Source organism: Lithobates pipiens, unplaced genomic scaffold (assembly GCF_037356315.1).
Source record: "Lithobates pipiens isolate NorthernLeopardFrog02 unplaced genomic scaffold, aLitPip1_a1.2 Scaffold_13, whole genome shotgun sequence".
In the NCBI taxonomy this organism is placed as follows: Eukaryota; Metazoa; Chordata; class Amphibia; order Anura; family Ranidae; genus Lithobates; species Lithobates pipiens.
The window spans coordinates 37,070,521-37,096,340 of NW_027507718.1; the positions used below are offsets into that span (position 1 = coordinate 37,070,521).

Genomic DNA, 25,820 nt, shown 5'->3' on the forward strand with positions numbered 1-25,820 from the left:
ATATTTGTAAAACATTTTTGTTAGATTGCTGTAGATCTAAAAAAATTCCTAGAAAATCGTTACTCCTCTGATGCTAGTTGGCATCTTTTCTTAAAATATTTTGCTTAAAGTAGAAGTGCCCAAAGCTATTTTGGCTATACTTATTTGGTAGTTCAAACACGTGCAGTTAGCTCTGCACTCCTGTAAACCGTTTTCAGCCAACGTCACTCAGCAGGTACAGGCTTGAGAAAGATCCCGACTGTAAAGTCACCCTGGACCGGTACCTAGCTCAGCCGCTCAGTGATCTACCAGCCAGCCCCTCCCACCCTCCTTGCAGCCCAGCACTCAAGTGAGCACTGAAGTGGCAGAGCAGAGAGCTGGTTATTCCAATCCTGCCAACACACCTTTCCATTAGTTAAGGTCCTCTGACAACATGGCTGTAGTGTACCATACGCCGTCCACTTATTATCCAAAACGAACCTTGGATCATTGACCTAGAAGCATATGCGAGGAGTATATGTTATCATTATGTTATATAACTATGTTACTGAAATCTCAGCACCATGTCACCTCCCACACCATGCTATGCCTGGTCAATACATCACCAATAACCACGTCCTTTGTTTCAACTTTGGGAGAAGAACTATAAAAACACAGTAGTAGAAGGCAGACTGCAATGCTGCATAGTTCTTTTCTAAGCCAAGAAATTAATCTGTACCATAAAAAGTTGAAACATCCCAAAGTATACTTTTTTTTTTTCTAGCCAGCAATTCTCTTTCACGTAGCCAGATGTGATACATCGTGTATGGGTAATTTGTAGCTTAGCTTCTTCTAATGTGCAATCAGGGGAGCATTGTACTGCCTTGATCCACAATGGGTAGCAAAAGACAACATCATTGTGCAACTCTTGATTGCTCTCTTCTGATGCTGTGTACAGTTTGGCCAGTACCACCTTTTTATTTTTTGGATAGACTCTGCTCTGGGTTATAATCCTATTAATGCATGAATCCTTGTTCAGGAGGATTTACTGGTGCATTAAAATGATTTTATTTGAAGTTGTTGGCAAAGGCTCAGGAAGTCTGGCAAAGGCAACTGCATCCTGGGAAGGTGGAGTGGATAGCTGACCAAATAAATTCTATGCTAATGCTTCATGGAAGTTGCAGATAAAATGGATTTATTATTTGAATAAGCTAATTCTCTCACTTCAGTTGGTACATTTGTCTCTAGATATTTATGTTCATGTGATGCAACACATTGCCCCTTGGGTAGTTGTGCCTCTATGTGATGCAACACATTGCCCCTTGGGTAGATGTGCCTCTGTGACACATTCACATTAGAAATGTTTCACACTTCAATCACAGGCTTTGCAGCTTAATTACAAGAAAAAAAAAAAAAAAAACCCTCCACCAATCTCTAACACATGCATATATTTGAATGAGGCTTTTGTTTTTGAAAAATGTGGGTCGTGACCTACATGTAGATTTAAAGGAGAATTCTTGCAAAATCCAGCAATTGCCTTGTTTGGAATCTCATGAAATCACTAAATATATACGCTATTATTTTTCTGTGTGGTTGGGATTCAGCAAATATGCAAAATCTGTATGACAAATTATGTCTGTAATAGTATTTAGTTTTGACTTTCACACAGAAAGCTTGTTCACACGAGCTGGCAATGGTCACACACATGCTCAAAGCTTTTTTCATCTGCACATGTATTTAAACTTTTTAGAAATTCAGTGGGATCAAAGTGTATGTGAACCCTTATTTTGTAAAACAACTCATTCTGTGTAAAAATAGAAATGCAAGGCAAACTTGTGTGTGTGTGTGTGTGTATGTATGTATATGTGTGTGTGTGTGTATATATATATAAATATATAATATTAACACACACACACACACACACACACACGTGTGTGTGTTCCTACCTCGAGAAGGGCGTGAACAATTTTAAGCCTGAAACTGTTGGTCATGTTGTATTTAAAAAATATGGATGGTCCCGTGCTTGTGCCAATAAATGTAGTTAAAAATGAACTGCTGCCCCTATCGGTACAACCGCCTAGGTGGAATGTAAAATGCAAGTGTAAATGGAAAGAGGTATACCAAAACAAGTGTAAATGGAATGAGGTCGGTGTGGCGATGTTCTGGGGTGCAATATTGCATACCATTGTGTAACAATCTGTGTGTCCCTATATTATACTCCCAATACAATAAATAAAAAGTAATAGTAATTAAACGTGTTTAAAGTGTCAGGTACCTAATGCGTACACTGGTGTGTACGGGTGATGGCAATACATATATGCAAAATGGGTAGATTTGCTGTCATCATATATAATCCATTTATCAATCCTGCCCACGCCCTTCAGATAAGGGTGACTGAATCATTTCAGCTCCTGGCTGGTTTGCAACCTCGAAAGAAAAAAAAATGACTGGTTGTCTGTGATGCAGAGTGAGATTTAAAGGAGAAAGGTACACCTAACACCACAAGCACAGAAAGACATAGCTGATACTGCAGACACAGATCTGGAGATTGCTGCACATGGCAGATACTGTGAAAGCGGGATGCCCCCGTGTGGGGTGAGTGGTTTGGGTGCGTGCAATACCTATAAGGGGGCCTATAAGTTCATGGAGCACGGATTTGAAGAGCACCTGTCACTTTATTTTTTTTATTAATCATTTTTTTATTTTTACTATTTGGAATAATTAATGGACCGTATATGATCACAGAATATTTTTTTCACATGAAATCTTTTTGTATAAGGACCTCTAAGGCATGGTTTTGAAGAGCACTTGCCACTTTTTATTTTTAACTTTTTGGATTGATGAATGAATTATATATGATCACAGCAAATCTACCCATTTTGCATATGTGTATTGCCAGCACCAATACACACCAGTGTGTATGCATTAGGCACATGACACTTTAAAGCACGTTTATTAATTTTAACGCTGCTTATTTCATTAATTGTATTGGGAGTATAATAAAGGGACACACAGATGCATACACAGTAGTATGCATTATTGCACCCCAGATCAGCGCCATGCCTCATTTCATATACACTTGTTTTTGTATTTTTTTTTTATTTTTCAAGAAATTCAAGCAATCCCAGCCTTTTACTTTTTGTGTGGCCTGTTGGAGGGCCTGATCGCATTTACCAGCAAGAGTGCTATACACCACATATTTGTGTGTGTATATATGTGTATATATATATATAATATACACACACACACAATCTCATTCCAGATACTACTTTTTTTTTTTTTCTTCATTTTGTGATCAAATGAATTTTTTTCAGCTGCATAAGGAGTTTAGAGGCGAAGGTGGAGACTGCAGGGAGGTGTCAGCAGGAGTCAGAGAATCGGCTGTACACACATTATCCTGATGATTAGCTGTATAGGCAGGCATGTCAGCAGAAGTCTTACCGTACAGGCAGGTTATGCTCACAAGTAGAATGCAAAGAGGAAAACTAATCACACAAAGGAAGCAATCAAAAGAAAACAGGATACCTTTTTAATACAAGTACATGGTAGCACAGACCTATATCAGATATATGATATGTTGGTAAGATACAATTTGAGTTGTGTAATAATTTTAGGAACAAACGGTGCTTAGCAGTAGACTTGTTCAAGGATAGTACCTTGCTGTCCAGCTTTTAAGTTATGTCTTTTTTTTCCTCTTAGATCCGATGGAAGTACATGATTGTCGATGAAGGACATCGGATGAAAAATCATCACTGCAAGTTAACCCAGGTGTTAAACACGCATTATGTGGCTCCAAGGCGAATCTTGCTAACAGGCACCCCACTGCAGAACAAATTACCAGAGCTTTGGGCCCTTCTGAATTTCTTGTTGCCTACCATCTTCAAAAGCTGTAGCACCTTTGAGCAGTGGTTTAATGCCCCCTTTGCCATGACTGGAGAGAGGGTAATGACTTTTTAATTAAATCTCGGAATTGGATACAGTTCAACAAACTTACAAAACACAGGGAAAAAAAAGTTTCATAGAATTTTTGATCTAATTATGGTAGAATATTTGTCATTGCACAAAAGCTTTTGTTGGTGTTAGAGCTCTATCTTTGGTGAACATGTTACAGGTCCAAAGCATAAATGCAGGCAATTTTTTTTTTTTTTTTTTTTTAATCTTGCAGTACAAGGCATGTGACTTGTTTTCATAAACCATGGGTTCTAGTTAAGGCTATCTTCAGGTGATTGGACATGGGCTTGCTACGTTCCCCTAGAGCAGTGATGGCAAACCTTGGCACCCCAGATGTTTTGGAACTACATTTCCCATGATGCTCTTGCACTCTGCAGTGTAGTGGAGCATCATGGGAAATGTAGTTCCAAAACATCTGGGGTGCCAAGGTTCGCCATCACTGCCCTAGAGCATACTCTTAATAAGCCTTCCCGCTCAGTGAAACTTCATTGATTTGCTAGTGTTTAATGACAAACCTGTTTCCCTCTGGAGTAGTATTTTTTAAATTTTTTTTAACAGGCATTAGATCTTGAATTAGACGCTCAACCTTCGTATGTAGTGCAACATACTGTATGTAGTTATCCACAGGGTGCTGTACAGGTCCAGGGCCAACGTTTTATTTCTTTAGTTTCTGGGACCCTGCAGTACCCTTCTGGGGTATGCTCACTGCCATGACTGGTGAAATATGGACTTTTAGTAGCCCCAGCATCATGGATAAGGTAAGAGAGGGTTTCCTTGGATGTTGGCACCAGTTCCTGGCTTTACATAAACATTATAGTGTGCTACGCACTGTGGATTATGATAATAGTCAAAGCATTTAGGAGAAGTTTACTATTGAAATAATTCCTGACATTTTATGTCTATTGTTGGCAAAAGCAATTTTAACTTGTTTTTTTTCTCCTATCTGGACTTCTTTGGAAGTTGAGATAACTGCATCAAGCCTCCCAGATGATGCATTCCCACTTTTTTTGGTTGAAAGCGCACACGGCTTGTTTTTGCACACTTGCAGCCTATTACCAACTGGATAAGACTAACCGAGAACAAGAAGCTTATTTGGAGAATGCCTATATAAATTCACCAATGAAGGCACTGAGGGGGAAAGTACTCTTACCCCAAAAGCAAAAGCCTAAATCTGTTACTCATATGAATACTCCGTACCTTTAGGTGTCAACTTCCAAACCATGGCTTAACACCTCCTTTCCTCACATGCCCTGGACTCCCATGTCCACCAAACCTACCCAAAACCCCTCATCACAATGAAGGAATACCCCCACTCCTAGGGGGGACATTTTTTGGCATTTGCACCAGTCTTGATTTAAGACATACCAGACCTTAGGGTCCAATTTGTCATTTGAAAGGATGGGTGAAGGCTGGGCTTGCTGGCCCTGCAGTTATGGACATGGAAATGCCTCTGCATATAGTGGATCTATGTACCAGTCCCCTGGGCAGTGTTTCCCTGTATGGGATTTTTACAGACAGTTTTTGCTGTAGGAGGAATATATTTATTACAGTGACCAAGAGCAAAAGGGGGCGGTAACATCTTTGCACGCATCTGCTCATGTGAAGGCGCCATTTATATTCGGCCCTTGGCACAGTATTACATGCATCACTTCTTCGGGACTTGCACAACATGGAAATTCGCTGCACCACACCACATACCGCTTGGTGCCATTCTCCCTATAAGCCTTCTCCCTATAAGCCTTGCACATAGCATAGTGACTCCCATGGTGTGGGCTCCCACATTCTCGGTCAGGGAGAACCCCATACAAGGTTCATGCTTCAGTGGCAATTCCATGGTATTTCTACTTTAAGGGTCAAAGTCCTCCAATTCATTTTTGTCAAGGTATGTATTTTCTGGAGGCATATCTGTGATGCATGATCAGCTTTTTGATCTCAATGCCTTGGAGAGAGATGGGTGCTCTACTTTCCTCCTTCCATTATTAGGGAGGGGGCAAAGCAGAGAGTCTCTGCTCACTGTTTTTGGTTGCCTAGTTCTCTGTGTTAGAGGTGCAGTGGGACAGATGCAGCATCTTGCCACTTCTGCATCCACCTAGGTAAGTATGACTAAAAGAAATCACATACATCTTAAGTTACTTTTGCTAGAATCCCCTTCCTTTGAAACTCACTGTTTTTGAATTTCAGTGGCTGGAAGATTTTCTTAAGAGCCTTGAGTTTCTCCGTGGATGCATTGGAAAACTCTAGAAGGCAACTTTTTTATGGAGTGTGCATTATGTCTATCCACATGAGTCCACAAGAATCGTATGGCATATGTATTGGTCAGCAGAACTTCTCTGCAAAAGGGAAAATTGAGAGGTTGCCCTTTGAGGGTGAATGCTGTTTTGGACCATCCTTGATTGCTTTCCTCCAGATGGTGACTGTGGGAAAGAAAATGATGTTACCACTTAAGAAGATGATAGGTCAGAAACCAGTGACACATTCAGAACCCAAGAAGAGTTCCTGTCGACCCCAAAGTCATCTGGTTCTGAAGGCAATTCCTCCTCACAGTGAAGGAGTGCCCCAACTTATGCAGTTGGACGGAAGTATGTTGACTTTCGCAGCCACCTGGACTCAGGAAGTCTCAGATGACTGGGTCTGTATCTTAGTGTCCAGAGGCTACAGACTGGAGTTTTGCTGCTTTTCCCCTCCACTTTATGTGCTCAAGAGTATCTTCAGATCTACAAAAAAAGTTTTTGTTTGTGGCCCTGGACAGAACCATGGTCTCAAGGGGTCATTGTACCTCTGCCAGCAGTGGAGAGCTCTCATGGCTTCTATTCCAAACCTGTTCATGGTTCCCAAAACAAACCGAATGGTTTGGTTTTCTTTGCAGTCCTGGAAAGACTGCTGTTCCATGGGGTCATCACACCTGTATTAGATGTGGGACCAGTTCTGGACCTCGAGGGTCTGAAAATACAAATATTCAGGATGGAGTCCACCCAGATGGTGAATGCTTCACTTCTTCATCAGGGCCACTTCCGGCATCTGCATGAGACAAACACCAGGAGTCCCTTCATCTGCCAATACATCAAACTCCCAAGACCAGGTCTGCTGTGGAATGGTGGATATCCACTCAGATGCTGGATACAGGCAAATCCTCCCTTCCAATGAACTGGGAGGTCTTGACTATGAATTCCAGCCTGCAAGCCAGGGAGATATTCTGTAAAACCTCCCGATTAGATGAATGTGGTTGTCAGTGGAGCAGAGGTTGCTGATCAACATCCCAGAATTTTAGATGATTCGGCTGGCTCTCCTACACTATTCTGACTGACTGCCTTTAGAGCTGACTAGTCAGGGGTACAGTTGGGCAATGCCAGAGCATGTGGCTTGCATCAACCAGCAGGGAGGGACAGGAAGCCACGTTGTTCAGAAGGAAGCATACCTGATCTGGTTTTCGGCAGAACTTCACGTTCTGGCGCTCTTCACCGTGTATGTTCCTGGTGTTGAAAATTGGCAAGCAGCTTTTCTCAGCCATCAACAGTTGAATCCAGTAGAATGGGCTCTTCACCCAAAGGTTTTTGTAGGTATTCTGGCTTGGGTACCATAAAGGGACCACTCTGGGCCTTGGCTTTCAGGGATTTATTGCTTCTTATTCTTTGGTTAACGCCTTTGTGTAGGGCAGGGGTAGGCCCTCCAGCTGTTGTGGAACTATATTTCCCATGAGGCATTGCAAGGCTGGCAGTTACAATTACTAGCAGAGGCATAATGGGACTTGTAGTTCTGCAACAGTTGGAGGGCCCCAGGTTGCCTATCCCTGGTGTTAGGGTGTCACACGGACTCTTACACCTGTGTAGCCCCCTTTGTCTATGTGGGACTGGGACCTTAATTTGGTCTTGTCTGTTTTGAAATCTTTTCCTTTTGACTCTTTGCAAGCGATTCCCTGTTCACTTCTTGCATGCAGAGTTGTCTTCTTGGTGGCCTTGGTGGCCTTTGCCTCGGTTTGCAGGGTCTTGAGTCAACTGCTTTCCTGCAAGAAACCCTTCTGGGCTCTTCCTTAGGATAAGCTGGTGGTGTGACTTTTTTTTCCGACTGCAGTGATGGGAAGATTTGAAAGAGCAGGATGGAAAATATTTCTCTAATATCTAACAGTAAATGTGATGTTTTGCATTCATTCCCAAATCAAATGCTAAAAGAAAACACATTTTTTTTTTCCCCAAACCTTATTCATCAGGCATCAGATACACCAATGAGAATTTGCGAGTGAATGTTCATACAAACATTCGTTCGTAAATCCACAAGTGCATGGTCCACTTCAATCTTTAATCTTTTTAAAGTAAAACTATAGGCAAAACTTTTTTTTTTCATTGGGGATAAAACCAGGAAGGGTTATAACACCCGTCAGATTTTATTTTTTTATTTTTTTTCTCGCCACCTGTGTCCCATTGCAGAGATTTCCCTTCACTGTCTGTCCCATAGCCAAACAGGAAGTGAGAGAAAATCCCTGAAAATGAAGGGAATTCCTTGAGGAGCCCTAGGTCACCAGAACTAGTGTACTCAATGGATGATTTCCCCTCTATTCCTTTTCTGAGGACAACTCAAAATTCGGGATTTGCTTTTACTTTCCATGATGATGGTAAACAGGACAAATAGAGGGTAAATCCTTAACAGGGGCACAGTCCGCAATAAAACCTCACAGTTCTAATCCCCTTGCACTCTATCCAAAACCAAAAAAAGTTTTGCCTTCGGTTATAATTTAACATGCAATTGGAAATACATGTAGACCCTATGGACTGTCGTGGGTGTTTCTTCCTGAAGGGGCAAGAAGTGTAACATAAGAATTACATGAATCTGTTAAAGTATGCTGTTTGAATGTGGGGTTACTTCGAATTTGTGAGCTGTTTTAATGACAGAACTTTTCTTTTTATTGTGGTGGCAAAAAATGTATAAGGTTTTGTTTATATCAGGGGTGTCCAAACTTTTTTCAAAGAGGGCCAGATTTGATAAAGTCAACATGTGTGAGGGCCGAACATTTGGACTGACATTCTTCGAACCACTTAAAATTGGTCTAAATGTGTTCATCCACACTGCCCAACAAGAATTCTCTTGCCTTTGTGGCTGTGTGGTGAAGTGATGAGCTTGGGAGGTGTTATTTGGATATATTTTTTTTGTGACCCCAATGAATCCCAGAGCGCCGCTCAGGACTAAGGATGAGCTTGGGCATGTTATTTAGATATACTGTATTTATCGGTGAATAACACACAAACACCTTCACTTTAAGAGGGACCTTTCAGAGCAGAGCATAGTTAGAGCCTCCTCTTTTTCTGGTCCTTCAGACTGGAACGACCTATCAGATATGTACCCTAGCTTGGGTGTATCTGGTCTGGGAGGATGGAAGATTTTACAACTTTCACACTTTCTCAGGTCCCTACCGGAAATTGAGGGCTTTCGCAGACCACGCACACCCTTTGAGGATCTGTGTATAGGAGAGGAGCCGGTGCGGAAATCCCTTTCCTACTCATACAATATCCCGCAGACCAACACGTCCCTAGACGATCCCCCATACCTGAGGAAATGGGAGAGGGATCTCAATGTCAAGTTCACAGAAGAGCAGAAAAATAGAATTCTGTTTTTTGCGCATAAGTCCTCTTTATGCAGCAAATACCAAGAAATCTCCTACAAAGTACTGACGTGCTGGTACAGGACCCCCTCAGTGTTAGTGTCTATATTCCCAGGGAACAGCCCCCTATGTTGGAGATGTGGCACTCAGAGCGGCACGATTCTCCACATCTTCTGGGAGTGCGCGGTGCTGATGCCCTTCTGGAGGCAGGTATTAGGAATCATCCCCAAACTTACTGATGTGGATCTAAAAGACAACCCAGCGGCAATACTATTGAACTTGACCCCAATGTCCAGTAGGCGATATTGCAAATCCCTGCTGAAGCACCTCCTGAATGCGGCTAGGGCGTGTATTCCCAGTATGTGGAAGCAGCGCTCCCCTCCGACAGTGATGCAGTGGTTTGCCAGGATTGGCGACATACAGCGTATGGAAAGACTTACGGCTGCTATAGGGGAAAGAGAAGAGGAACATAGTGCGCGATGGTCACATTGGGATCTGTTTCGATATTCAAACGACTACAAGTCCTACACATAACCAGACAGTCCCTTAGGGGACTGGGGCCCTGGGTTGGTGGTCTCGCCGGAGCTTCACCTTCACCTCCTCCCCTCCTACCTCCACATCCTTATTCCTTCTTATCAGCTATCCCCTCTTTTCTCTTGAGACACCTAGGGTGTCACTCATCTTTCTCCCCCATAAAAACAAAAACCCTCCCGAATGCGATACCCCAGCTTGGCACCGCCCCCAGCTTCCTGGGTGCGAGTTCCATAGCCTAAATAAGACGACGATGACTTGATACAGTCAAGTTCAGATCTATGTGCACGGCGTGTAGGGTACCTGGATATTCCCTTCCAGCCAGAAGATAGCCCTAACGATTCTGTTGGAACTTCTGGATAAATATAGTTGTAATCTTATAATCACATCTTTTTATTGTAACAGATTGATTGGATGGATTATAGAAGTTGTATCTTAGCAGTGTACATGGACTTGTGTGAGTTCTCATGATTCACTACTGTAAGTCACAGATGACTGTCATGTCGTTTCACTTGTTTACTTGTATAATCGGCATTCTTTAAATAAAAAAATAAAAAAAAGAGAGGGACCTTTCAGGAAATTTTTTAAATAAAGAACTGAAGCAAAATGAGGGTCAATGTCCATCAATGCAGCCTAATCGGTCCCCATCTGCAGCCTCACCATTGCCTGAATGCAGCCTTACCATTGCCTCCAGTGCAGCCTGATCAATGCCCATCTGCAGCCTCGGAGGGGGCGGAACGAGCGCCAACAGATTGCATACAGGAGAATTTCCTGTTTTACTCAGTGGTCTCCTTAATACAAAGCCTCACTATTGCCACGTATGCAGCCTCACTTTTGCTACGTATGCAGCCTCACCATTGCCATGAATGAACGAGTGCCAACAGATACATACTGGAGAATTTCCTGTTTACGCGGCGGTCTCTTTAATACAGTCCCACCTCCTATGATGGACAGAACAGTTGTCCAATGACAGCCCAGGATACAGGACTTCTTATTTGACGCCGCTGCATAAACAGGAGATTTTCCTGTATGTAATCTGATGGTGCTCGTCCCACTCCCTCCCTGTCCCCTCCGAGGTAATGCCGACATGCCTGGTTTATATGAACTTCTCTCTAACACTATTTAGACACTGGCCAAGAAGGAAAACTGCCAGTCAATTTGTTGTGGGAGTTTCTCGCTTTGACTCTGGTCGGCCAGTCTAAGTCAAGAGGCGATCAGACATGGTTTCTTTATGTGCCCTTTTAGTCAGGGAGGCGTTAAGATGTGAAATACCACACTTTTAAGCATGGGTTTTCTGTGCGAACGATGTGGCTATGTTGGTCTAATTAAAAGAAACCAAAAATAAACCAGCATTTCTTTGTTTTTGTTTTTTTTCTGTAGCTGGGAATTATGTTGTGATGGTATTTTAATAAGCAAAACGTCAAAAACTGGCAAACCTTAACACATTTTTGGATTATAATCTCTTCCTGGGCATATGTTTTGTTTCCTAATCTATTATACTGAGCACCAGCATGGAAGAATTAATCCCAGAGAGAAAATTGTAACATTGCCCATTTGCACATTGTACATTTGTGCTAATAGACAACAAAAGAGACCTTGGTATGCTGTCACTGATTTATAGGAATGCATTTTATTCCTACAGCTAATATCCCCAATATAGGAGAGCAGGAAGATGGCAAACTCACCTAATGACAAAATATTTGCCTTGCTAGACTGGTGTAAAGAGGTTTACAAATGTATCTTTTAATAGATTATTTTAAAAGAATTTGTGTTGTGTATTATCTGTGTCTATCATATAAAATTCACTAAATAGTCTTTATACTCTTAAAGGTGGATTTAAATGAAGAAGAAACGATATTGATCATCCGCCGTCTGCATAAAGTGTTGCGCCCATTTTTGCTGAGACGATTGAAGAAAGAAGTTGAGTCACAGCTGCCAGAAAAGGTTTGTGATGCTAGTGCCGAACTAATTGGAAGGCCATTTATGTATTTTTTTGGGTTTTTTTTTTTTTGTACTTAACTATTTTTTAACTGTGTTTATTAAGCAAATGTAATGTAATATGCTAGTGCATTTCATAGCAGCAACAACGGTACTGCGGTACTGCTAGTTACTGAACTGACCAGAAGGAAAAAAACTGTAGTTATGGTCAAAAAATAATGGGTTCAACCATCACACATGACATTTTGTGATCGGTACACCATGTGTAGTTTTTGGCACATTGAAGAAAAGTTCAGAAAAGTCTTCTTTTTTTTTTTTTTTTTTTATCTGTCACCAACTTGTTTAACCAGTCAGGGGCCAACTTGGGATCTTGACCTCCTCCTCAGTACTTAACCCTTTATCTACAGTAACTCTCAAAACTGACCACATTCTGAAACCTAACCCTTGCTGATAATCACAAACTACTAAAGTAAACTCATAATGAAAACCTATACCGAGGAAGTATGGAGGCTGCCATTGTTGAGTTGCCCTTCATACCCTTCTGAAAATACTAGTTATCTGGCAGTCATGCTGATGCATGGGCTCCCGTACTGTAAGTCACAAACTTGGATATGCCAAAAATGAGCTTTGACATTCCTGATGTGCATGTTCCATTCTAGGTTAGTATATCTCAGTAATAAAGCTAGAGGCAGCAAGGCAACTAGTATTTATTTTCCGTACATCACATGTCACAGAGCATACTATATATCATGGCTACCTGGGTTATGCACCACCTACAGCTGAATGGACACAAAACCAAACAGACAGGAAGTAATCTTCCTATATAAACCCTTATATCAAGTACTTCCATTTTTTTTTTTTTTTTTTTTTTTTTTTTAACTAGTGTCTGAAGGTGATGGTCATTGATGTGCAGCTCTCTGCAAATTATTGCTAGTTTTTCAAACCAGTAGGGATCTGGATCCATTCCTTCAGCTAGGACACTAAGATAGATGGAACCCAGGCCCCTATTTAATGAAGGTGGATGAACACGAGGGGATTGCCTGTAATGTGTCTTTTCGGCGCTGGACCCTGTATACATGGGACCCTTGCAGTAATACTTTATGAAGTTACTTCCAGTAGGGGGCTATACAGGTCCACAGTAGTGGACACCGAGAAAGGGTTGTAGAGTCCCTGAGGGTCTGCTTTGACCTCTGCCATAATGGGTTAAGGTTGGTTCTATTTCTTTTAAAGGGGGATCCTTCAGAGAGAATGTTGAGCCCAGGATTAGTTTATGGTACCTCTAAATGTCTATCGTGTTTATTCTGTCTGCATTTGAAGTGCTTCCTTGTTCTGCTCTTCCCTTAGGGGGACCTAATAGAGGGTTAAGATCCTGGCTGGAGGTAGCCCTGGCTACCTATATTTTTTTATATCAAATACTGTGGCCCTGATGCGGTATTCCACGCTGATACTGACAGTATTGTCAGTATGTGCTGAGGCTGTATGGGTCTAATTACTATTATGCTCATAATAGTGTTGGTGCAGGCTGTCTGACATGAACCCTGCAAGTCTGGTCTGGCCCAAATTGGAGGTGGGGCTTAATACCTTTTTGTCCTTCAAGATTATAAATCCTAGACCTCTGTGTGCTACCACAAAAAATATAAAATGTAACGTGTAGCAATTAAATAAAATAGTGATATGAACCTCTTAGTGAGTCGCAGCAAACACACAATGTGTTCCCACACTAATAGCACTAATAGCAATAAACGGTTATAAACTGTGTTATGTTGACAGAAACAGATGTTGAATCAAACCCAATCAGTCCCAAAGTCGATATTTTTTTTTTCTAAAGAATCAAAACGAGTCCTCTTGATTTCACATCCATTCATCATGTGAAATTCAATCTTTAAAGTGGTTGTAAAACACTTTGACCTACAAGTAAGCCTAGATTAAGGCTTACCTGTAGGTCCATGAAATATCTCTTAAACCTACACGGTTTAGGAGATGTTTGCAAAAAGACAGGCAAAAGACAGTGGCGCGCAGGCGTTATGCCGTCAGTGGCGACTCCCGTGCACAGGAGTGACGTCATCGCTGCTCCTGCTACTCACAGCACCGGAGCAGCGATACCCGGAAGAAGATGGACGCTTCGTGCTACAGGGGATAGCGGTGACATCGCTGGCTCCTGTGTCAAGTAAGTGACACATAATGGGCTACTATTTGATGCATAATAGCCCATTATGCTTTACCTTTGAAGGGAGACAAAGAGGAAGTAAACCCATAAGGGTCCGCCATAAATCACAATGCTCCACCACCAATAGGGATGCCTGCTCACCTGGATCCTGAAACTATATAAATGAATATACAGATAACAGTGCTTTTACTGGACATTGATTATGCCATCCATCTACCAGGTTCCCCAGAACAATGGTATGAGCAATACTGTTGAATAGTGGCAGGTCCCCTTTAAATACACAGCATCAGACTCCCCACTTATTTTCTAAGCAACATGCAATGGTAAGAAGAGAAGGCCTCTAATAGTAGAGTTTTTAATGGTTTAAAATACTCAAACCACAGTAAAAATGGCTTCACATTCTATATTTGAGTCAGACTCATTACCAGCTTAGAGAACAAAGACTTGGCTCGGCTCTACACATTGTGCCACTATCTGACATCAGGTGTGGTGTTCTTACTTGATGCAGTTTGTTTACTCAGTACCCTGTTGAGGAGGCTTACCACAAAAAGTAGAAAGTTCCAGAGGTGTATCTGGCTATTTCTTGCCTCAACAAATCCTTGACTGTTTCCGTTGCAGACATCCCAGTCTTCAAAGACCCAATGGACAAGAGGTTGGAAGCCCTCTTACTACTTTGCTCTGTTAATCTTGGCCATACAGCTGATGGTGTTCTCTATGGCTATATGCCAGACCTCAGTGGTCCGGGCCAAACCCATTAGCACCATCATGGTCAACTGTCTGCATTGTCCATTCGTTTTCTTCACCCTGTTGCTATTCATTGGTGGATTTCTGCGTATACATAACAAATGCATCCACCTTTTGAACCTACACTCTAATGTAGGCGTTAAAGATAGCATTGTCAATGTTAAAAAGACCAGACCACGTCATTTATTCTGTGAGTGGGAAACTACAAGTACCCACAGCTGTTGCGGCTGTTAGCGTGTAGTTCTCAATGAAATTGAGAAGGTGTGCGCTCTAGTTAATTAATTGTCTCTACCCGTCAGTGTGTAACTGCCTGGTCGTACGAGGTACAAGCAGACAGATACACTGTCAAGTCTGCAGGTGCACTGCTTTTCAGGCTCCTAGTAAAAAACAAAAAAAGTACATGAAAATATGCAAAAGGGAAAAAGGATAGAGGGGATGTAATGATAACTTTGGTTATGTGCCTTAGGGCCTAGTCACACCAGAACGTGCACATAACTGCGTGTTTTTGATAGCATGGTTACATGCATTTGATGTGCGTTTGTATGTGCTTTGTGCTGTGTTTAGGACTGCGTTTTTCTATACGTTTGTAGGCATGACTTTCTTGGCTTAAAGGAGTGTGGTGAAGTGGAGCATTTGAATCACACTTATAGTGTGTTCCCTGCATTTGCAGTACAGAAAAATGAAGCGGGCTCTACTTCTTTTTTTTTTTTTACTGAGCTAAACTGCACTGCAGTGATGTGAACAAAACCCATAGGATTTTGGCCTGTCTATGCAGTTGGAGTGCAGTTCAAAATGCATTGGTGTGAAAGGGCCCTTAAAATCTCTTTAAGGAAGCACAAATAGAATTTTTTAACTAGTTTGTTTCTTTGGTACCTAAAAAGCCCACGTTTTGTATAGTATTCATTTATTAATTCCTAGAAGGGAGGTTAAGCACTCTTCCTTAGTAGGGTCTTGTACCCTCTATAGGTTTTCTGTCTTTGATTTATCTTTACAAGAAAAATAGTCGCTTCCAGCGCTAAAAGGTCTTCTGTGGTAAAAAGCAACAAGGACAATATTGCAAGACTAGACGAATGCTGCCCTCCTTAGATGTGGTAATCCGATAGATACTACTAAAACAATACAAAATGCAAGGTGCGCACACCTAGTGCATTACCAAAAGCATTTATTGAATGTTAAAATCAATAAAAAGTGGGTAGTCACAAGATGGCAACTCTCAATGAACCATACCATGATGAATGATGCAGACACATCAAGGGGTGAGAGCTGACATGTTTTGGGGGGGGGGGGGGCCCTGAAACACATTGGCTCTTACCCTTTGTTGTGTCCGCACCATTCATCATTGTGTGGTTGTAAGGCTCATTGAGAGTTGCCATTTTGTGAGTACCCACTTTTTATTGATTTTAACATTCAATAAATGCGTTTGATTTATCTTTACCTTAGGTGTTGATGGCATCAGATCAGCATGTTGGCCAGGGAACTACCATTTCCTGAAGGGAGGAAAGCTTTTATATTCTGTACAGGTTTCAGGCATTTTTTATTTTGCTGTGTCTGTAAGACCCAATTTCTTTTATTGTGCCACTTGAAACAATTCCCATGATTTCTATTTGTTAAAGAATGTCATCATATCTTACCCAGATCCTTAATCTCTCTTAGGTTGAATATGTAATTAAATGTGACATGTCAGCTCTCCAAAAGATCCTTTACCGCCACATGCAAGGAAAAGGTATTCTCCTCACCGATGGATCTGAAAAAGATAAGAAGGTATATTGATTGATGTTCAATAAACGAACTGATGATTCTACTATTTGTAGATTTGTGACAGAATTGGTTTATGTGCATACAATATATTTAAAGTATCATGTTAGCACTGACATTTCTTGACCAGTAGCATCAAAGATGGACATAATTTTCCTACAAAATATACCCCTGTATTTGGGTAGTAAAATACAGTTATAATGCATAAGTCAGTCAGGAATGTAAATGTTTCAAATAACACTGTACAGTTATCACAAGGACATGATAAAATTGATTTTATGAAGAGGCTGTAACGGCTTTCTATAGAAAATGTGCATTTAAAGGTCCTTTGTTTCATCTGTTATCTTCATCCTCTGAAATTCAGTTCCAGTAGTTGCAATACGAGGTTCATCTAAATGAATTCCCAGAAACCACTGTGTAGCACTCTTATGGTTGCCCCCTCCCAACACTGATCTTGGGTGTCACTGTTGCATTAGATTTATAACAGACTATAGAAACATCTGTGGTAATGACAGCGTGATCAATTTGTCTTCTAGGGTAAAGGTGGAGCAAAAACACTTATGAATACCATCATGCAGTTAAGAAAGATCTGCAATCACCCCTTTATATTCCAGCACATCGAGGTGAGTTAAATGACTTACTTGTATATTGTCACTTGGCATTACAATAGAATGCAATGCAATAAGACTTTTACATTTGGAATATGCCTAAATCATGAATGGCAAGCCAATCTAATGCCATCACTACTACCATAGAGACATGCTTATTGATTCTTGTTAGAGAATGGAGTTTATGCTGCTGCGGTTTTAGAAAGTATTTTATTCAATTTGATTCTGCAAAGTAAAACACCAAGTTTTAGACTGCTTTCACACTGATCAGCTTTTCTTCCATTTTTGTGTTAAAAAAAAAAAAAAAGGCAAACACATGACCATTAAACACGATGGAACTCTTCGCACTGGTCAGTTACAGGGTTGTTTCATTTTTTAAAGTCACAGATCCCGTTTTCACAGGTGCAAAACTTGCCAGCAAGACAACAAGAAAGTGTTAAAAGCCCAGCCAAAACACGTGTCTTTTTTACAGTGTTTTTGCAACAGAACAATGTGAAAGTAAACATGTGATGTTGCATCCTACAATGCTGTTGAGCGTGCTGCTAATGGAACAGGAGGTCAGTGTAACAGTCAAGGTCTCAGTGTGTAGAAAGCTTCTGTGTCAGCTGTCGTTCTAACAGATTACTGTAATTTTACATGATCACCCTTATAAAAAAAAAACTAAATGCAGCTTTGTGAAAATGTGCACAAACACCCATAAAGCGGGAACTTTAGTTAGAAAATTCAGTACTGGTAGATGACTTCAGGCTGTCCCCTATACGGTTTAAAGTTCAGTAATGCACTGTTTCACACCTGTCTCTATAAGGTCCCACAGTTAACAGTACATGTCCGAGCACAAACCAAGCTGTGAAGTCCAAGAAATTGTCTGTAGACATCTGAAACAGGATTGTATCAAGGCACAGATCTGGGGAAGGGTGCAAAAAATGTTTGCAGCATTGAAGGTCCTAATGAGCACAGTGGCTGCCATCATCCTTAAATGGAAGAAGTTTGGAACCACTAGGACTCTTCCAAACAGAGCGATCAGGGGAGAAGGGCCTTATTTTGGTAGGTGACCAAGAATCCGATGGTCACTCTGGCAGAGCTCCAGCTTTTATATGAAGAGGAGAACCTCCCAGAAGACCAACCATCTCTGCAGCACCCCATCAATCAGGCCTGTATGGTAGAGGTGTCGGACGGAAGCCACACTTCAGTAAAATTCACATGACAGTCTTCTTGCAGTTTGCCAAAAGGCACCTGAAGGACTCTCAGATTGTGAAAAACAAAGTTCTCTGGTCTGATGAAACAAAGATTGAACTCTTTGGCCTGAATGGTGAGCGTCGTGTCTAGAGGAAACCTGGCACCGGTGATCACCTGGCCCCGCTCATCACCTGGCCAATACCATCCCTACAGTGAATCATGGTGGGGGCAGCTTTATGCTGTGAGAATGTTTTTCAGCAGCAGGAACTGGGAGACTAGTCAGGATGGAGGAAAAGATGAATGCAGCAATGTACAGAGACATCCTTGATAAAAACATGCTCCACAGTGCTTTGGGCTTCAGGCTGGGGCGAAGGTTCATCTTCCAACAGGGCAACGGCCCTAAGTACGCAGCCAAGATAACAGTGGAGCTTGAGAGGTCCTGCAATGAAAGTTTGGGAGAAACTGCCCAAGAATAGGTGTACTAAGCTTGTAGCATCATACTCAAAAAGACTTGAGACTGTAATTGGTGGCAAAGGTGCTTAAACAAAGTATTGAGCAAAGGCTGTGAAGACTTATGTACGTGTGATTATTATTATTTTTTTTAAATATAAATTTGCAAAGATAAACTTCTTTCACGTTGTCATGGGGGTATTGTTTGTAGGAAAATAATGCATTTAATCCATTTTGGAATAAGGCTGTAACAGAACAAAATGGGGAAAAGTGCTGTGAATACTTTCAGAGTTCACTGTATTAATGTGGCATGTACTGCATGTTCTTTTATTAATTGTTATCAAACTGGCATGGGTAAAGTTCTTCTTTAAAAACAATAGTAGAGATCACACATAAAGCTCAAATAGTGTAAATCTGTAACATAAAAGTGATTAGTAGTTGTAAATTTTCTTCCTTCTATTCCACTGCTGTGAAAATAAACTTCCACCCAATAGGGTTGATTTGCTAAAACTGAAGAAGGCAAAACCTGGTGCAACTCTGTATAGAAACCAATCAGTAAAATGTTAAATATTTGGCTGTGGCAAGGGGCAGTGTGTTTGCAAAAGGAACAATGCGTGTCTGCAGGCAACCGTGAAGCATGGTGGAGGTTCATTGCAAGTTTGGGTCTGCATTTATGTAAATGGATTTGGAGATTTGTTGCGTTTCAATGGTATCCTCAGTGCTGAGAAATACAGGCAGATACTTATCCATCATGCCATACCATCAGGGATACACGTGTTTGGCTCCAAATGTATTCTTCAGCAGGACAATGACCCCCAAATATACAGCCAAATGTCATTAAGAACTATCTTCATTGTAAAGAAGAACAAGAAGTCCTGGAACTGAAGGTTTGGCCCCCACAGAGTCCTCATGTCAACATCGAGTCTGTCTGGGATTATATAAAGATAGAAGAATATGAGGCAGCCTACATCCACAGAAGATTTGTGGTTAGTTCTCAAGACGTTTGGTACAACTTACCTGCCGAGGTCCTTCAGAAACTGCGTGCAAGTGTACCTAGAACAATCGGTGCTGTTTTGAAGCCAAAGGGTTGTCACACCAAATATTTATTTGATTTAGATTTTTCATCTGCTCCCTCACTTTGCGTTTTGTAAATTGAAAAAAATAAACAATTAATATATATATTTTTGAAAGAATTTTTACTTGGAGGATTTCTTCATAGCTGCCTAAAACGTTTGCACAATGCTGTATATCAAATAAAATTACTATCCAAAACCTCTCGCGAGGACAGTACCTCAGATCAAAGGATCTAGAACTAGATTACACCCCTCTTACACATCCCAAAACAAGAATATAAATATTATTTTGGTACTGTAAAAAAAGATAACTTTTTTTAGGTGTATCAATAAACCCGTAGCTTAACCACTTCTGCACCGGAAATTTACCCCCTTCCTGACAGGGCCATTGTTTGCGATATGGCACTGCGCCACAAACAGCTTTCTTTTGGTGGTATTTGATCACCTCTGTGGTTTTTCTTTTCTTTCTTTTTTTTTTTTTCTTTTTTTGCGCTATAAACAAAAAAAAAACAATTTTGAGAAAAAATATTTTTTTTTTTTAAACTTTTTGCTATAATGAATATCCCCAATTTAAAAAAATATATAAAATGTCCTCAATTTAGGCGATAAATATTCTTCTACATATTTTTGGTTAAAAAAATAGCAATAAGCGCGTATTGATTGGTTTGCGCAAAAGTTATAGCATCTACAAAATAGGGGAATAGATTTCTTCACTTTTTTTTTTTTTTTTTTTTTTTTAACTATCTGTGATTTTTATCGGGATTGCGGCAGATATAGATCAGACACTTTTGACACTTTTTTGGGACCACTGACATTTATAGAACAATCGGAGCTAAAAATAGCCACTGATTACGGCATAAATGTCACTGGCAGGGAAGGGGTTAACCCTAGGGGTGATCAAGGGGTTAAATGTGTTCCATCAGCGTGTTCTAACTGTGGAGGGGATAGGACTGTCTGGGGGAGGAGACCGATCCATGTTCATATATACTGCCCATTGCAACCGCCGGGCACGTGCATGGGCTCCTCAATACCGCACGTGCCCCTCTATTCGTCCTTAAAGTGGCAGCAAGCGGTTAAATATGAAATAAGCGCTATTCCATGAGCACTAAATTACTAGAGCAGAAGGAATCAAAGAAGTCAGTTTTCTGCCCCCTTTTTTTTTTTTTTTGAAAGGCTGATTTGTTTTTTATTTCTATGATTATTTGTATCTTATATTATGACCCTGGATTGTAACTACCTCTCCATTTTCTTAAATATAGTTGAATGATTTCTTTCTGATTTTGCGTGTAATTGTTACAATTTGTGATTACACCAATTCTATTTTTTGTAGGAATCCTTTGCCGAACATCTGGGATATGCTAATGGTATCATCAACGGGTAAATCATTTTTAATATTTTGCATTTACTGGTAAATCTACATAATTCTAAGCATGAAGCTTCATGAATAACTAAATGTACAGTTTTTTATTTCTCTGACAGCCAAAATTTCATCTGTGAATGATTTCTATATTTTTATTTCTTTTTATCAAATAATTTTTTATGAAATAATCACAAAATTATTGTTTAAATTAATGCAGTCTACCCCAAAACCCTCTTCCCACTCCTAATGCTGCGTACAAACGATCAGATTTTTCGTTGGAAAAATCTTGAATGGAATTCCGTCAGAAAAACCAATCAAGCTTGGCTTGCATACACACGGTCACAAGTTCTCTGAACTTTTGACCGTCAAGAACGCGGTGACGTACAACACTACGACGAACCGATAAAATGAAGTTCATTGCTTCAGAGCATGCGCCGAATTATTTCCAAGCATGCGTAGGGATTAGTGTACTCCTATGAGTACAGTTTGTCTTTTAAAAGTTCATGGTATGGGAATCCGCAAGATCAGTATTTGCCTTGCTGAGACAGGGGAAATATTTGGGCATCTTGGATATCCAATTATTCACCTCGTCAACACTTTCTGTCCTTTTGCAATGGCAAACTGCCATTTCAAGTTTGCACTTCCCTTAAGCACATCCTCTGCTCAGAGCATTCACAAATTTCCTAGCACCTCTTTTTGCCTTTCTCATGACTCATGACTCGGGGCATCTAGGTAACAGGTGATCTAAGCCAGGGGTAGGCAACCTTAGAGAGCTGGAGATCTACTTGAACAACACTGATGAAGTCAAAGCTCACCGGGCAGAGTATCCTGTTGGGGCTGCGATTCCAGAATGGCATGTTCCATGTGTGTTTTCTGCACCGTGTTCAAAATGCACTGCCTTTGTGCTCTACTTCAGGCGATGAAGCATTGTTAGCCCCAAATGTAGATTGCAAATGCAGTGGACATAAAAAAAAAGTATTACAAAAGAGTGCAGGGATTGGGAGTGCGTTGCGCTCAGAATGCAGGGATTGGGAGTGCGTTGCGCTCAGAATGCAGGGATTGGGAGTGCGTTGCGCTCAGAGTGCAGGGATTGGGAGTGCGTTGCGCTCAGAATGCCGGGGGGGGTGGTGATGCAAAGGGTGGTAGAGGACACTGTTATGGGCGTGGCCCTGCCCATAGCAGTGTCCACTAGCCCCTTAACATCTCTCACGCACACACGCATACACACACGCTCATCTTACCTGTGAACACATGAGACCGAGAAGCATCACAGCTCTGGACAGGGCGGGAGCAGGAGCTGGCCATTTGACTTTTCATTAACGAGCAGGTGATTGTGCTGCCTCTCGCTCTTTGCTGGTCACTGATGACAGCTGCAGAGGAGGAAGATGGACCGAAGGCTGATTGCAAAAACCGGCAGCTAGCAGTAGGAGGTGGGAGTCGGCGGCACAGACCTGTTCCCGATCTACCTGTCACCCACCCTGCGGTCGACAACCCACGGTCGGGGGATTGCCGATCCCCCTTCATACTAGACTGACTTCTCCTGAAGAACTCCCCTTTTTACAGCTATCTGCCAATGCCCAAGACATTCAGTTGCTCCAGGCCTTCAGTTGGGTGATCAATCTCAAAATTTGCTCTCATGCTTTTCTGCCTGCTTGCGTGTGTCCAAATTTTTTCCTTCCAGTGCAGAACATTTTTTCACTCTAAGAGCTCACTCGATATTTACTGCCGAATAGACATCCCACAATAGGATTCTCCATGAGAGTTCTGGGTCTCATTGTAGCTTCTTTCATTCTTCTGTACCATTTGCCCAATTTCATTTGAGACCTCTCCAAAACAACATTTTTTTGACCTGGAACATGGATGCTCCTTTTGACCTTGCAAGCAAGAATTTCCCTTACGTGCTGGATGTCAAGCACTTAACAAAGGGATGCCTTTCTTTCCAAATCACTGTAAAGTTATAACAGATGCCAGTCTTTCAGGCTGTTTAAGTGTGTTCCATTCCCTCATGGTTCAGGAAACCTGGTTACCTGTAGAAGGCAAGCTTCACATCAACATACTGGAGCTCAAAGCTATACCCGTTCTGTGAAAGAGGCACCCAAACAGGGTGCAGCTAGACAATGCGCTGTGTTATACATCAAACATAAAAGGGGTACCAGAAGTTTTGCAGCCAGAAGGTTTCTTTCAGAGAATATGTCGCAGTCTACATCCACAGAAAATCTGTGGTTATTTCTCCAAGATGTTTGGAACAACCTACCTGCCAAACTTTCAAAACTGTGTGCAAGTGTACCTAGAAAGAATTTATGCTGGTTTGAAAGCCACAACAAATACAGATTTTTATTTTTTTTATATTTTTCTTCAGTTTGTTCACTTTGCATTTTGTGAATTGATAATAGTAAACCATTAAAATATATATTTTTGCATACATTCTTACTTTACAGCATTTCTTCACGCCTGCCAAAAAACTTTTGCTCAGTACTGTATACTTCTATTTGGTTTGATTAATTCTGTTTAGTCTTGAGTACCTTTTTTTTTTTGCCTAGTATGTTCTCTCTTGTGTCCTTTGCATTGCTGAGACACATTTTATCATTAAAGTGGTTGTAAAGGGATTTTTTTTTTTTTTTATATATATAACAAACATGTTATACTTACCTCCACTGTGCAGCTCATTTTGCACAGAGTGACCCCGAACCTGCTCTTCTGGGGTCCCTTGGCGGCTGTCTCGGCTTCCCCCCACAAGTACTTGTCACGTTATTGCGAGCTCCCTCACATGGTGAGAAGCAATTGCGGGCGCGCTCCCGTGATACATCCGGCGGCTATAGCCGCTCACTGTATCACTTGGCCCCGCCCCCTGGTGCGCAGCATCATTGGATGTTATTGACAGCAGCACGAGCCAATAGCTGCGCTGCTTTCAATCCATCCACTCTAGCCAATCAATGGCCAGGCTGAGCGGCGATGAGGATGTCTGAGGCAAGTGCGGGACTTTTGAGGGGTCAGGTAAGTAGAATGGGGGGGCCGGCACTGTCAGATTTACAACCCCTTTAAACTTGGTAATATGAGGTGCAGCATAGTATCATTTATTGTTATGCTTAGAATGCCATCAGATCCCACGTTTTTTTAACCACTTCAGCCCCGAAAGGATTTACTCCCTTTCTGACCAGAGCACTTTTTGCAATTCGGCACTGCGTCGCTTTAAATGTAAATTGCGTGGTCGTGCAACGTGGCTCCCAAACAAAATTGATGTCCTTTTTTCCCCCCACAAATAGAGCTTTATTTTGATGGTATTTAATCACCTCTGCGGTTTTTATTTTTTGCGTTATAAACCAAAAAAGAGCGACCATTTTGAAAAAAACACATTATTTTTTACTTTTAGCTATAATCTCACCTAAAAATATATAAAAAAAAAAACATATATTTTTCCTCAGTTTAGGCCGATACGTATTCTACATATTTTTGGTAAAATATATTGCAATAAGCGTTTATTGATTGGTTTGCGCAAAAGTTATAGCGTCTACAAAATAGGGGATAGTTTTATGGCATTTTTATAAAAAAATATTTTTTACTAGTAATGGTGGCGATCAGCGATATTTATTGTGACTGCGACATTATGACGGACACATCGGACAATTTTGACACATTTTTGGGACCATTGGCATTATACAGAGATCAATGCTATAAAATTCCATTGATTACTGTAAAAATGTCACTGGCAGTGAAGGGGTTAACCACTGCGGGGATGGGTTTAGTGTGTCCTAGGGGAGGGTTTCTAAATGTCTGGGGGATGAGCTGTGTGTGACATGACACTGATCGCTGCTACTGATGACAGGGAGCAGACAATCTGTGCCTTGTCATTAGGCAGCTCCGTGACACGAGCGTGGGTATCCCCTCGGTGATCGAGTCCGCCGGCATGGAGCACGCAGCAGGCGTGCGTGCACGACGGGAAATTCAAAGTAACGTACGGGTACGTTACTTTGCCCAGCCATGCCATTCTGCCGACGTATATTTGCCGAAAAAAACAGTAGCAGTAAAACATTTATTGCTGGTCCACCTTTTTAACCAGTGTGAGTAGTTCTCAGGCAGGCTGGGGAAGGGGATTTATTTCCATAAAAGTGATCCTGCTCGTGCTACATGAGTGAGGTCACACCAGTGGGTGGCTTTGATTGGATCCTGTCTGATGGTGTGTGATCCAAGATCAAGTTTTCGGCCAAACCTCTCCAGACAAACCCAGGAGTTGAACTGTCTGCTTTCCCTGGCCAGGACAAAGAAGCTACTGGAGGAGACTGGCCATTGTCAGTGCACGCACACTGCTGTATCGCCCTTCATATATCAACCTCATGCACACAATATATTTTTTTTCTGCTGCTCATTGGGGCTCTTGACATTTTTTATTAATTTTTTTTATCTACATCTAATCACCACTGCATGTTAGTCTGTGTCCTGTCCTGTATTATTATTATTATTATTCACGATTTACATAGCGCCAACAGTTTACGAAGCGCTTTACAATGTATAGGGGGACAAC

The 25,820-nt window shown here is 41.4% G+C and overlaps 1 protein-coding gene across 3 annotated transcripts in view; it reads left to right on the top strand.

Annotated features, from left to right (window-relative positions):
* The window catches only part of SMARCA2 (SWI/SNF related BAF chromatin remodeling complex subunit ATPase 2), a 355,922-nt gene that overhangs the window by 222,341 nt on the left and 107,761 nt on the right, over positions 1-25,820 (top strand). For all 3 annotated transcript variants that reach the window (XM_077475014.1, XM_077475013.1, XM_077475015.1), the window contains exons 19-23: positions 3,658-3,900; positions 11,861-11,974; positions 16,533-16,640; positions 17,171-17,257; positions 21,272-21,318. In XM_077475014.1, the coding sequence (XP_077331140.1) occupies positions 3,658-3,900; positions 11,861-11,974; positions 16,533-16,640; positions 17,171-17,257; positions 21,272-21,318 (599 nt within the window). The remainder of the gene's footprint in view (positions 1-3,657; positions 3,901-11,860; positions 11,975-16,532; positions 16,641-17,170; positions 17,258-21,271; positions 21,319-25,820) is intronic.